The sequence below is a fragment of the Candoia aspera genome, chromosome 7, assembly GCF_035149785.1.
Source record: "Candoia aspera isolate rCanAsp1 chromosome 7, rCanAsp1.hap2, whole genome shotgun sequence".
In the NCBI taxonomy this organism is placed as follows: Eukaryota; Metazoa; Chordata; class Lepidosauria; order Squamata; family Boidae; genus Candoia; species Candoia aspera.
In genome coordinates this window covers 28,437,386-28,449,558 of record NC_086159.1, presented here as the reverse complement: position 1 = coordinate 28,449,558, position 12,173 = coordinate 28,437,386, and the positions used below count along the sequence as shown (strand labels likewise).

Genomic DNA, 12,173 nt, shown 5'->3' with positions numbered 1-12,173 from the left:
GTTTTGGCTATGTAAGGATGCACATTTGATAGCGCGTTTTATTCTAGTATGTAATGTTTGTACTCTTCCCAACGTGGTGCCCTGCGGATGCGTTGGGCTGGACGTCACCTTCGGCCAGTAATAATCGCTGACTGCTCCACTTGGCTGCATACCGAACTCGCCTTTAAGAAAGGGGAGAATGAAACTTTTTGAGGGGAAGGGGAAGGGGAGGGGGAGGGCACTCCCTTCCCGTCATTCCTAGTCCGTCGCTTACAGCGTCCGACTACTCCTATTGGTTGCTACTTGCCTCGTCCCTTCCTTTCATTTCTATGGTTACGCGAATTTCCCCGCCTCCCGTCAGTGAGCTGCCGATTTTGGGGCCCGCTTAAGTGGAGGCTTGGAGGTGCGGTGGCCGCAGGGATGGAAGGCAGCGGTCCGGGGGACGCCAGCCCCGCCGATGCCGCGAACTTGTTTTCCCTGGCGGGGCTTGGCGTCGCCTTGCGGGCCGTCCCCGAGACCCCGGATCCGGCTGCTTTGGGCTACTTGCAGCTGCCGTGGCGGAGGGAACACCGCGTGTGCAAGATCATCAGTCGCCGCCGCAGAGACGCCCGGCTACACCGCAAGGTGGGCCCTCTGGGCAAGGAGATTCACGGTGAGGGGCTGGCTGTGGGGCCAGGCGCGGAGGGGGCGGGGGCGCTCCGCTCTTAGCGCGCGACCGAAAGACCGGCCCTCGCTCTGCTTCCTGGACCCTGCGCGCGTAGGAACCGCCTGGCTAAATAGTCTGGGAGCAGCCGTCCGAGCGGGTATTGGGAAGCTTCAGTCTGCGGCTTGGGTCACAGGACTAGCAGCTCTTCCATGCTTTAGTGTACTCTGAAGACGGTGTTTGCTGTCAAGTAGGTGCGGATAAAGGGCTAAACATTCAAGTAAACATGCTTGCGTGGACACTCGTTATTGTTCACGTGATAGTCCAAGGGAGCCTCCCCGACCTGATCTATTCTAGGTGTGTTCGTAATACTGTAGTTGTCCAACAACCTGCCTTATTGTCAGGCCGGAAGACAGGACTTTTCGGTAATAGCTCCCATGTTTTGGAACACACTACCCTCGGAGGGATGCTTGGCTTTTTTCAACAAGCCAAAGCTCGTAGAGGGATTAATTGTACTATTGTGGATGGTATGATTATGTTTTTTTTTAATGAGGTCTGATTAACCATGTTGTTTTTCTTTGTTGTGTGCCGCCCAGAGCGTGTGAGATTGAATTGCCTACAAATAATGTTGATGAATAGATAGTACTGGCCTGAGTAATGGGAATTTTCATTCCATGCATCTGGAGGTCACTGATCAGGGCTGTGTGATCTTAAAATGGTGTGAAAGAAAGCAGAGAAAAATGAGATTACAAGTGTGGCTTAATGACGTACATTTGAAATAACTGCACTGGTTAGACCTGAAGTGACCAGAATTCCTGATTTCATATTAAAAGAATGCATGTAGTTGTTTGGTTCTGAATAAAATGGGTAGCTTTTGTTATATGTTAAGGATTAATGGATTTGTGATGAATAAATGTGACCAAAGCAGTCCAATATTAGTTGCAACTTACTGCCAGGAAAATATGTAATGTAGAAGTACTATCACACTCCCCTAGATATAAAATATTGCACTTGTGAGTACTTACAGCAATGCTGCCTTCCCCCAGTAAAAGGAGAAGGTGTGAATTGTGCACATTCACAATAAACATTTGTTTGACCAAACCTGATGTGGTTTTTGTTTGTTTTTAACTCTCTCTTTTTCCACAGCTTTAAAAAGGTTGAGAGAAGCTGCTAATTCAAATAATTTAGAAACAGGTAAGATTGTGTTGGTCAGAATTCGGTGTATAGCCCTGGTGTATTTCCCCCTACATAGGTTCTGTTGGAGAAATATGGGTCTTATAAGATCACAGGCTGTAAACAGGAACAGATTCTTTGCATGATAAAGACAGTGATGCACATGTTGGATGATAGTGTCCAACGTACAGTTTTAGATTCTTGAGGATCCTACTGTGATGTAAGCTTTTACCAAAAAAATAAAAATAAAAATTCAGTAGCTTGGAGGAAACTCAGGCTTGAAAATGGGTCTGGTAACAACATGTTAGCTTTTTTTCTTCCCAGATGTTATCTGTGTTTCAGTTAAGTCTTCCCTAACCAATTCTATCTTACCATAACATCTTGGTACGTGGGATGAATCCACTAGTGGAGCCTTGCAAATAATCCCCCCAAAGTAACTAGTTTATGGGAATGTTGGCTAGAAGAAATATGGAGGGCTACATTTCAGTGCCTGCATACCAGTACCACATCCCTTGGCATGCAGTTCCTGTTTGCCAGTCAGGATTACCAGATGAGTACATTTACTAGAAGGCTGGATTCCAGGAACGTGAAACACTTCTATCTCGTGTGGTTTCTGTGGAACTTGTTAACCTTTATTAAATCTGTAACCTTATTTGAAATCAGGAGAACTTTAGGCTTAACTTCGTCTGAGGTGTGCAGTGAGATATATTTGAACAGTGGGCATCATGTGTCATTTTTTTCTTTCAGCTGAGGAATGTTCAGAATAAGGAAGCAAAATGTAAATAAAAGTATGGTTGTGGGAGATACAATATCCTCATTAACTGAAGTCCAGATATGAAATTAAAATTTGCATTTAAATTTTTCATTAAAAGAGATATAAATGCACATTTATACCTCTTTAATGAAAAATTTAAATGCAAATTGAGAATGTTGATTTCAGAAAAAGATACTCTGGCCAGAAATGTAAGTTAGTACCTACAGATTCTCTTTGTGTGTGCTTTATTCTGCTATTTCACTTTGAGCTTGAAGGGAAGTAACTGTTACTCAGGCTGAATTGCTTTGCAAGAATGGCTATTGAAAAGATCTGAATGAGCTTGTGCATGTATCTTATTTATTTATTTTGAAATAAACTTCCAGCATTAAGTATCATTCTTTGAAATATATGCAACAATTTATTGCGTTTTAAGCTAGAATGCTGATGGTGACTTTTAGCCGATTAAACCTTCAGTGCTATTAATGCTGCCTTATCCTTATTTGGTGGCACCAGTGTTGCAGCTTCTAGAAGATGGGGCAGACCCCTGCGCTGCTGATGATAAAGGTCGAACAGCGCTGCACTTTGCTTCTTGCAATGGAAATGATCGTATTGGTAAGCCAATTAAAATGATGGGGGACTTTCACTTTAGATGCCAGTTCACAGGGAGACATCGCTGAGTATTTTCAAAACCATTATTATTTGCAAATTTCCACAGGGCAGTCCACTGCTCCTAGCGTTTGGAAGGAAACTTGGCATAAGTAATGGACACAGATGATTACAGGATAGAATGAAGTTAGAAGTGGAGGTATCATTATGAAGCATATTTTCTAAAATGCAGGATTGCACAGGATCGCCAGATGTCCAGAATAAGTCAGGGTGGTGCTGTGGCTTTATAAACGAGCTTTAGGTGTGATCTTTGAAATGTTTGGTTAAAAAATCAAAAATAGAAAAAATCAAGAACGGAGAGAGCACCTGCAAATTAGGAATGACACCAGCATCCTTAATTAAAACTTTTCTCTCCCCTCCTAGGTTGAATAGGGCTTGGATACAGGACAGATACAGCTAAGCTAATATCAGCTCAATTTGGCCTTGACAATTTTGGCTACCAAGAGTTGAGCAAAGCCTAAGATGGCTTCTTGACTTCAAAGATGGGCATTGTTTGAGATATGAGGGTCCATAACACTACCCACCTTCCAAAGTGCCCCTGGAGGCCAGCGGATATTATTAGATATGATGTACTTAAATTTTATTGGCATATTATTGTGGATTTTAATTTTGTAAGCTGCCTGAAGTCACTGTGTGTGACTTGGGCGGCCATATACATTTAATAAATAATTAATTCTTGGAGTTGGGGTGATTAAGGGATAGATGAGAGAGGTAATATTCTCACTGGCAAACTATATTCTGGGGACGTCTGCAGTGATGGTTGTGGTTTCAAAATGGCAGGTACTACCAGGCAAGCAAAGCTTTGACCCTTTTTATGTGTATACAGTTCACACAGTGCATGTTAAAAGGGGGTTGGCTTTGATCACCTGGTGATGCCCACCATTTTGAAGCCAGTGACCCTCATTGTGGACATCCCTTCACTTTTGAACAGCCCCCAAATGTGGAAGACTGGCTGAAATTGTCCTGCGGCAGTTCAGTCATTTCGCTGCACTGGCAATTTTTGATGGTGTGATCTTGAGGCAATGGGGCACAGAGGTCCATCCAGTAGCACTTCATATGCAAGCTTGACTGTTTCAAGGGACATAAAGGCAACATCTTATTATAGAGAACTGTTCCACTAAAGCACTTAGAAAAAGAGATCGTGTGAGACGTGGGTAGGACCAATTGCTATCCCTCTCCAAGAGTCACTATAGAGGAATTAATTCTGTAAAACTAGATGGCCCCTGGGCTAATTCTTGGGATATTTCTCTATGGTCTTCAAAGTAAACTTGAGATACTGCTCTTTGTGTTTTAGTGCAGTTGCTTTTAGATCATGGTGCTGATCCAAACCAGCGAGATGGATTGGGGAACACTCCCTTGCATTTGGGTAAGCATCATTCATCTGAAATGGATCACTGTGGTCTTTTTTTTTCCCTGAAGAAATCTGCTGAAACTAGATTTGCTGCATCTTTAGCCTGGGACTCATGGTGGAACTGGAAAAGAAAATGAAGAGTATTCCAGGAAATTGCCCATTCAAATATCACCTTGACTGAGAGTGGCCATATGCAAACTTTTGTCTTTGGAACTAAGCCCACATCTGCAATCCAGGAAGCATAATATTTACTTACTTTTCAGGACTAGGATAAAGTTTACTGTGGTAATTTATATAAAGTGCATTGTAGATTTTTTTATTTTAAGGGAAATTATATCTGGGTGTAAGCAGTTGCATATCTTGTGTTTCAAAAAAAGTGGATTTCAGTAATCTCAGTGTACAGTAAGGATAAGTAGGTTTGCAGAGCTGGAGATGCTAATAGGCAAAGGAATGCAAATCAGGTGAGAGAGCTTAAATTGGGATATTAAAGCACAATCATAAACAATTCATGTGAGGAAAAAGTGCTAGGCAGCAAGGAAACCTATGTGGCTGCCAAATATCTTAGTAAAGATCTGAAAACATATATATGTAATAGAAACATACATTAAAAATACAGGAGATAGAAAGAAGGCCAAAGGACAGACAGGTAGTATGATACTATAGCTATAATGTCAGGAAAGCTAAACTTCAGAATAGGCTGAGGTTGCCAAAGGATGCTAAGAAAAACAAAAAAAGCCTCTTTAGATAAGCAAAAATTAAAAAAAGAAAACAACTATCTGCTTGGTGGATATGGCAAAACAATAGCAGGTAACAAGTTAGGGAAGCCATAAACCAGTCAGTCAGGTACTAATACCTCAGTATATTCTTGAGCAGTTCATAATGAAGTCTGCAAGCACCTTGAAAACAATAAGATTAATTTTCTTCTTCTTTTGGTCAGGTAATTTCCTTAGTAAATATTGCAGACATATCTCGATTTTAGCAAACCATGTGACCTCATGATGTTCTGAATAATAAGATCAGGGCCACTCAGATCAGTTGGATAATATCTAGTTTGAGCTAGATGGCATCTCTTTGTTGACTTGAGAACATACTCAGAAGTGGTCCTTCATGAAATTGATGTGGAATTGAGTAGGGTGCACAGAGTTTTGTGCTCCTGGCCCAGGACTATAGAAATGATGTTCTTTGGCTCTATAGTTAGAGGAGGTGCTTCAAAGTGGGCTTGAGGTGCACACACTGCCCCTGTTGATGCCTTTATAAAGAAGCTATGTCTTTTCTTGTGCTTGCATGGTAGCCACATGATCTCAAAAAAAATATGCTTTTGAGTTGAAGAGGCATTGGTAGTTCACCCACACCTGCTCCAAAACATCTTGTGGTACCCTGTTTAGTTTTGTTTTTTTTAGGTTTTACCACATTCCTAACTTACACTACAATATTTCTTCTAGCACAGATAGGATTTGCTGAGACTGCATTGACTAGTTTAATGCCATGCCATGACTTGAGGTTGAGATGAGATTAGATTTCTCAGTTTGAATTCTTAGCGAGTATACTATATTTGTACATGTGCAAAGGGATCTTGTTGGAAATAGTCTTTACTGTATATGTAAAGTTGTGATTCTGATCAGACATAATGTATCTCCACTGTTTTACTCTAAAGCACTACTTAGTTCTGTGTTTTGTATTTCCCCTCTCCAGCTGCCTGCACGAACCATGTTCCTGTCATCACCATGCTGCTCCGTGGAGGTAACATTTTGTTTTGGCAATTCTAAAGCTGCCCTCTCTTGTTTGGTGCTCTTTCAACATGTTTTTCTTGCTCTGCATGTGCATATTTCAGGAGCTCGAGTGGATGCCCTGGATCGAGCTGGAAGGACCCCTCTGCACTTGGCCAGGTCAAAGTTGAACATCCTACAGGAGGGCCTCTCACAGAGCTTGGAAGTTGTGCGTCTTGAAGTAAAGCAGGTACAGGAAGGTTATTCTTGGTTTGAGGAGCTGCCAGGTGTTTTATATTTAACAGTTGTTTCTGGGCCCCATAGAAGACAGTTGGAACTGAAGAGCGTATGTGGTCATAAGAGTTTGGTATCAGTGGTTTCTGAGACAAAGGCAAAGGTGTGTAAACCTCAGTCCCAAGCTAGAGTAGGAAGGGGGAAAAGCCTGTGGCTTAGAGGACTGAAACTTTAAGATGTAATTGGCCACTCAGATCAGTTGGATAATATCTGACAGAGGTCTTGATGAATCCAGACAAAAATGAATCTAATCTTTCAGAAGTTTTAGGTCAAGGGGTTATTATCAGATCATTTTGGAAATCCTCTTGCAAGTACAATCTGTACTTCCCTGGCAGATTGTGAAAAAAGAAAGAAGAGAAAGTATAGAGAGTGGCAGATAGAAAAGACAGGATTGTTCCCCCCTCCCCTATGTTATCTGTGGTTTCACTCATTACTGCCATGTGGCCTTCTATAGCCAGAGTAGGGTATTTTCTTCTACACATTTCTAAATTTTTCAGCCTCTGAAAGTCCCAAGGTATATTGCTGGTAACATCATGAAGTCACCGGACTGGAGAGAGCCAAACTACTCCCAAAATATGTATAATCACAAACATGCACAGTTTTTTTTAAAGTACATATTGTACTTATTTTATTTACCTTTTATTTTATTGACCTTCTAGCTCTTTATAGCTACAGTACCTTTAGAATCTGCATTTGGTCAGAATGAGGCCTCATTTCTATTATAGTCCTTCAACCTGCAGTCCAAAATCTATGGCAATGTATTTGAAATGTTACATTCTGATATAAGCACACTGAGTGGATTTGTACAATAGTCATTGCAAAGTTTGGGTCTTCTGTTCATGTGGATCCCAAATGTAATGGGATTTGGAAATGTTTGCTGTAGCATTGTAGCTTTCTTGCTACTGTTGTCAGCATCCACATGCATATAAAATAGAGACGAAGTCTGATCTAAAGTAGAATTTTACATACCTCACACACAGAAAATGGGTAGGGCTTTGATTGCACAGTTGTGGTCACTATTATAACTTTTTGCCTACCCCATCCCTACCCCTGAATGCCCCTGATAAGGCTGTTGTTTAATCTCATTTCTAAGGATGTTGGATTACCTTGAGCTCATCACGGGTCATTTTTGATGGGGATGATGGGAATTATAGGCCAACATTTTTTATTGTTTTTAATTTGTTTTAATGGGTTTTGTTGTATGATTTTGGTTATTTTTTTGTATTGCTTTTTGTGTTTTAACCTTGTGAGCTGCCAAGAGTCACGTATGCGAGATGCATGGCTATATAAATTGAACAAACAAATAAATAAATTTCAAATATTTTTTCATTGTTCACGGCAAACCTCATACCTTCCATGCTGTTTGTTTTAGATCATTCAGATGTTGCGGGAATATGTTGACCGAGTTGGGCGTCATGAGCAGCGGGAACAATTGGATGACCTTTGCACTAGGCTACAGATGACTAGCACAAAAGAACAGGTGAGTGATCAAAGGAAATTTTACGTATTTCATGAGCAGAGCAGTTCTACAACTTGAGAAATTGGGATCCCAAAACTATGTTTCATATTATTACTATGGAATATTTTTAGTTATTGGTAAAATACAGTATATCAGTTGAATTTAAGATAAATAAATTCTGAATACATCAGTATTGTTGGAGAGTATGATTTTAAAGACAGTACTTACTTTAACTGTATTTTTATTATTTCAGTAAGTGAGATAGCTATATTACTTCATCCCTGGCAGAGATGGAATTTTTAACCCGTTCTTCCTTTTGGGGAGTGAGTTACATTTTACAGGTGTACTAAAAGCCTACATGGGACTTAACTTACATTGAGCCAATTTTATTCAATTGCTATCACCATTATTGGATGGTTTGCTGCTGCTGAATTTCAGCAGAACAATTTGGTTGGGGGTCTTCAGCTGCTGCAAAAAGAGGTTGGGCTGCAAGTTGCCCACCTTTGTCAGATTCTTCTCTTCAGGTTCTGTATCATCTCATGTGCTTCCCTGGCAGGTGGATGAAGTTACTGACCTCTTAGCCAGTTTCACCTCACTCAGCTTGCAGAAGCAGAAGATAGACCAGAGGTAACAGGCTTTTCTGTTGCTCTCTCACACCAGAGGAGAAGCCTTGGAAGAAAAGATAGCTGGAGCTCAATTGCAGGACTGCAGAGTTGTTGTTGCCAGTATCAAGCATACCTTTCCTGCTGTATCTATGTTGAACGGTCTGAAACCATTGGACATCAGTGACTACCTTCAATATCCTTTCTTTGGGACAAGGATTTTTGCTGTGCAGCCTTCAAAGAGATCTTTATTATTTTTTTCTTTAAGAATCAGGAACTTTCTTTCACCTAATGGAGTTGTGGTGGAGCTGCCCCTCTAAGGACGCTGCCCTCAGAAGCATCACTGAAGTCCTGCAAGTGGCAGCTTCAGCCTGTTCTGAGTGCATTTGGGGAAATGACAGCTATTGGCAATTGCTCTGCTTTTAATATCCAGTATTTATGCACACACATCAATGAGCCTTTGTAGAAGATGACAGATTGTTTCCTAGTTGGCAATGGATTAAAAAAAAAACGGGGTGGGAATATTTTAAATGCAGAAAGGGCTGAAGGGCCAGCAAGGCTGCCTATGGGGAAAAAAACAAAGACTTTATTGATATCACTCACATGTGTGATATCAATATTCACCAGTGGCAGTAACTTCCTTTATGCTGATTCTATTTCCTGCATTTTGGGTCATAGAAAGAGGCTGGTAGTAAATATGTTTACACTCTGTACAAGCTTCTCTTGCTTATATTACTTATGTTAAAGAGACAGAGTGAGAGTAGTTAAAAGTCTTTGGCTGTCTTAGCCTGCTAGCATAAAAAGGCATTTGCAGAAGTTGGGCCCAAGGGCGATCCCTTTAGGGTGCTGCAATGAGTTGCTAGACCATCAAGCTGAATATCCTTATTATGCCCTTTCCTTCGGGCACTTTCTTTTTTTTATCACTAGTTCATTAAATTATCTGTTTCGGAAGGATAAAAGGAGGGAAATAATGTGGAGTACATTGGGTGACATGCTTACTTTCATATGCTGTTTTTCTTCTTACAAGGACATAAAGTTGATCTATAGCTCATGCCCGATTCAGGTATTGAACAAGTTATTCTGCTTTAAATCAAAATATGTCTCACTGCCCACTTGAGAAAGGAAGTGGGTTGAATGTGAGGATTGTATTCAGATCAAATTATGGTTAGCTATGATGAATTAGGCCGCAAACCACATCCAGGATAATGTAGATGGACAGAGAGAAGTGTTTTTCCCCAGTGCCTGTGAATACCTTGAACAGACAATGCTTTCTTAATGATGCCATTCCACTTGGCTTTGGCTGAGCAGGTTTTGGAAGTTCTGCATCTTTTATGGGGAAATGCTTGCTTTTTCATTCTGGTGTTCAAAATGGAAAAAAAACACCTTACTCTGAAATTCAAAAACTCTTCTGCAGCCATAAAGTTGCTGAATAAGTGCTAGTTCATCAGAGAAAAAACCCTCAAGGCTGCTGTTATGTCCTAACAGGGTGTTTTGACTCCAAACAGCCAACAGTAATTAAAAAGAAAGAATTCTGTAGCCATTCCAGCGTCATTGGAATTCCAAGGTTGTTTTAGTTCCTTGAGATTTGTACATTCTTATGACTTTATTTATGGCAAATATACAGTGCTTGTGACAGATAAGAGTAACTGGATGCATATCTTTAAGAGAGCTACAGTTCTTGGATTTCCTGAATGCAGCAGCCTGATAGGGAATCCTGAATGTTCGGCAGAGGATGCTTTAGTTCTAAATTGGCTCAGACTTTGCTAGAGCTGTCACTGTGGATACAATGAACTTCATTCCATTATACAAGGAGGGTGGGAAGCAATTTGATCTTTTCAATAAAATTCTGTTTTGCTGTCAGAATGACTTTGGGGTGCTTAGTTATCTGCCTTTAGGCTGAATTCTATCTCTCCCCCCCCCCCATTTTTGTCTCATCCTGGAGCCATTTCTTTACTGGAACCAACAGCAGTGAAATGGAATGTGTCAGTGTCCTGTTGCTGTGAGCTCAGAGGCTGTAATCTTAATGTAATTTCCTGCCTTTAGCTTGTGACTGAAAATCCATTATTAAGAACTCCTGACTCTTAATACATTTACTGAGAACTGGGAACATGTAAACATCAGTGTCTGGAAAAGAGTGGAGTTGATGGGGGCAGAGAAATTCTTTTATCAGTGAGAACTGCTTCTTAATTTGTTTGATCAGGTTGTAAATTGGACAGAGCAACAAGTAAATGCACATACAAAAGGCTGGGGTTAGTGTTGTGACATCATGATGTATATGTCATTTTCATAACATGGCTTGTCAATGTAGAAGCTTAGACTGGATTCACACATTGCCTGGCTGGTTCATACTCGATTAAGCAAACTGCATGGCTTAACGTAATGTGTAATCCCAATCTTACCTTAGTTCATGAGTGGCAGGCTTGGAGGTGGGAGGTGAAATACCACAATTGTAATAAGTCTGTTTCTGCATCCTAGCTAAGCTCTTCTGTAAACAGGAAGCTCTGCATAAAGGGATTGCCCCAGAGTCTGGCTTTTGAGGTTCTTCCCCCTCAAAACAAATGGTAGAAAAAGAAGAATGTAAATTAGGCAGAGATTCTGATCCCTCACCACAGAACAACACTTCCAACTTTCCAAAGGAAAAGTTTTTTACCACTTCCATCACTGTTTTGGCATAACCCTCATTTTCTAATTTTTGTTTACCATGTTCTCTGTCACTGCTTGGTTTATTGATTTCAAAATCAATCCTAACTCCAGTATCATAGGAGAAACACCAGGTGTTTCATTCCTTACAATAGTGTTTTATTTCTTTATCAATCATATTTTTACCACCGCCCATCTCCCTCATACGGGGGACTTGTTATATGCTGCCACAATTACTGTGCCCATCGTTCTTTCATATCTGGAGCCTATAAGTGTTCTGGGTAGTTTTCAGATCTGCCCCTCAGCATTGCTAGCAGAGTAATAGCTGGCCCAGTTTTTGTGTATGTTTAAGCTGGCTGATACCCTATCTAACAAAAACCTGATGACCCAGAATAGTCAGTGCATCACTCCTTGTAATAATAATGGTTAACTGTTCGGGAGAGATGTATCACCAGGTGATCGAAGTCTGTCAGGGATGGCAGGCAATGGTGACATTTTTACAATGCCACAATTAAGGACATAGTGGAATTATTATTAGATTTTTATAAGTCCCTCCCTCCCTCCAGCAAACATACCTGCTACTCCTGCCTCCTATTTTCCCCACAACAACAAGGTTGGGCTGAGAGAGAGTGACCAGCCCAAAGTCACTCAGCCGGCTTTCATGACTAAGGAGGGTTTAGAACTCACACTCTCCTGGTTTCTAGCCCAGCACCTTTACCACTACACCAAACTGGCTCTTATAAAGGATTTCCTCCCATTAAATTGTCTTGTTTTGCAGAAACTCCAGTACATGCGGCTATAACTCTGGAACAAATAACATGAGCTCCTTGGCTGCTTAAATATTTAAGCAAGGCATCTAGGCAACTGCTCCAGAATGTCTAAATACCTTTCTCCTTTTTTCCTATT

The 12,173-nt window shown here is 40.9% G+C and overlaps 1 protein-coding gene across 2 annotated transcripts; it reads left to right on the top strand.

Moving 5' to 3' along the window:
* Positions 1-305: 305 nt before the first annotated feature.
* On the top strand, positions 306-10,490 carry ANKRD54 (ankyrin repeat domain 54). Of its 2 annotated transcripts, XM_063308251.1 has the most exons (8): positions 307-631; positions 1,769-1,816; positions 3,063-3,161; positions 4,510-4,581; positions 6,259-6,306; positions 6,398-6,522; positions 7,939-8,046; positions 8,582-10,490. In XM_063308251.1, exons 1-8 carry the CDS (start codon positions 400-402, stop codon positions 8,654-8,656), a joined length of 807 nt encoding a protein of 268 aa, XP_063164321.1. In that variant the 5' UTR covers positions 307-399; the 3' UTR covers positions 8,657-10,490. The 2 variants fall into 2 exon arrangements, with proteins under 2 accessions (XP_063164320.1, XP_063164321.1); XM_063308250.1 differs by lacking the exon at positions 4,510-4,581 and having other exon boundaries at positions 306-631.
* The last annotated feature ends 1,683 nt before the right edge of the window (positions 10,491-12,173 follow it).

What these genes read in the sequence shown, in the direction of transcription:
- ANKRD54 (XM_063308251.1), top strand. Translation starts at nt 400, where the DNA reads ATGGAAGGCAGCGGTCCGGGGGACGCCAGCCCCGCCGATGCCGCGAAC. An exon ending in GAACACTCCCTTGCATTTGG is followed by an intron (nt 4,582 to 6,258) that starts GTAAGCATCATT and finishes TCCCCTCTCCAG; the next exon opens with CTGCCTGCACGAACCATGTT. An exon ending in CACCATGCTGCTCCGTGGAG is followed by an intron (nt 6,307 to 6,397) that starts GTAACATTTTGT and finishes TGCATATTTCAG; the next exon opens with GAGCTCGAGTGGATGCCCTG.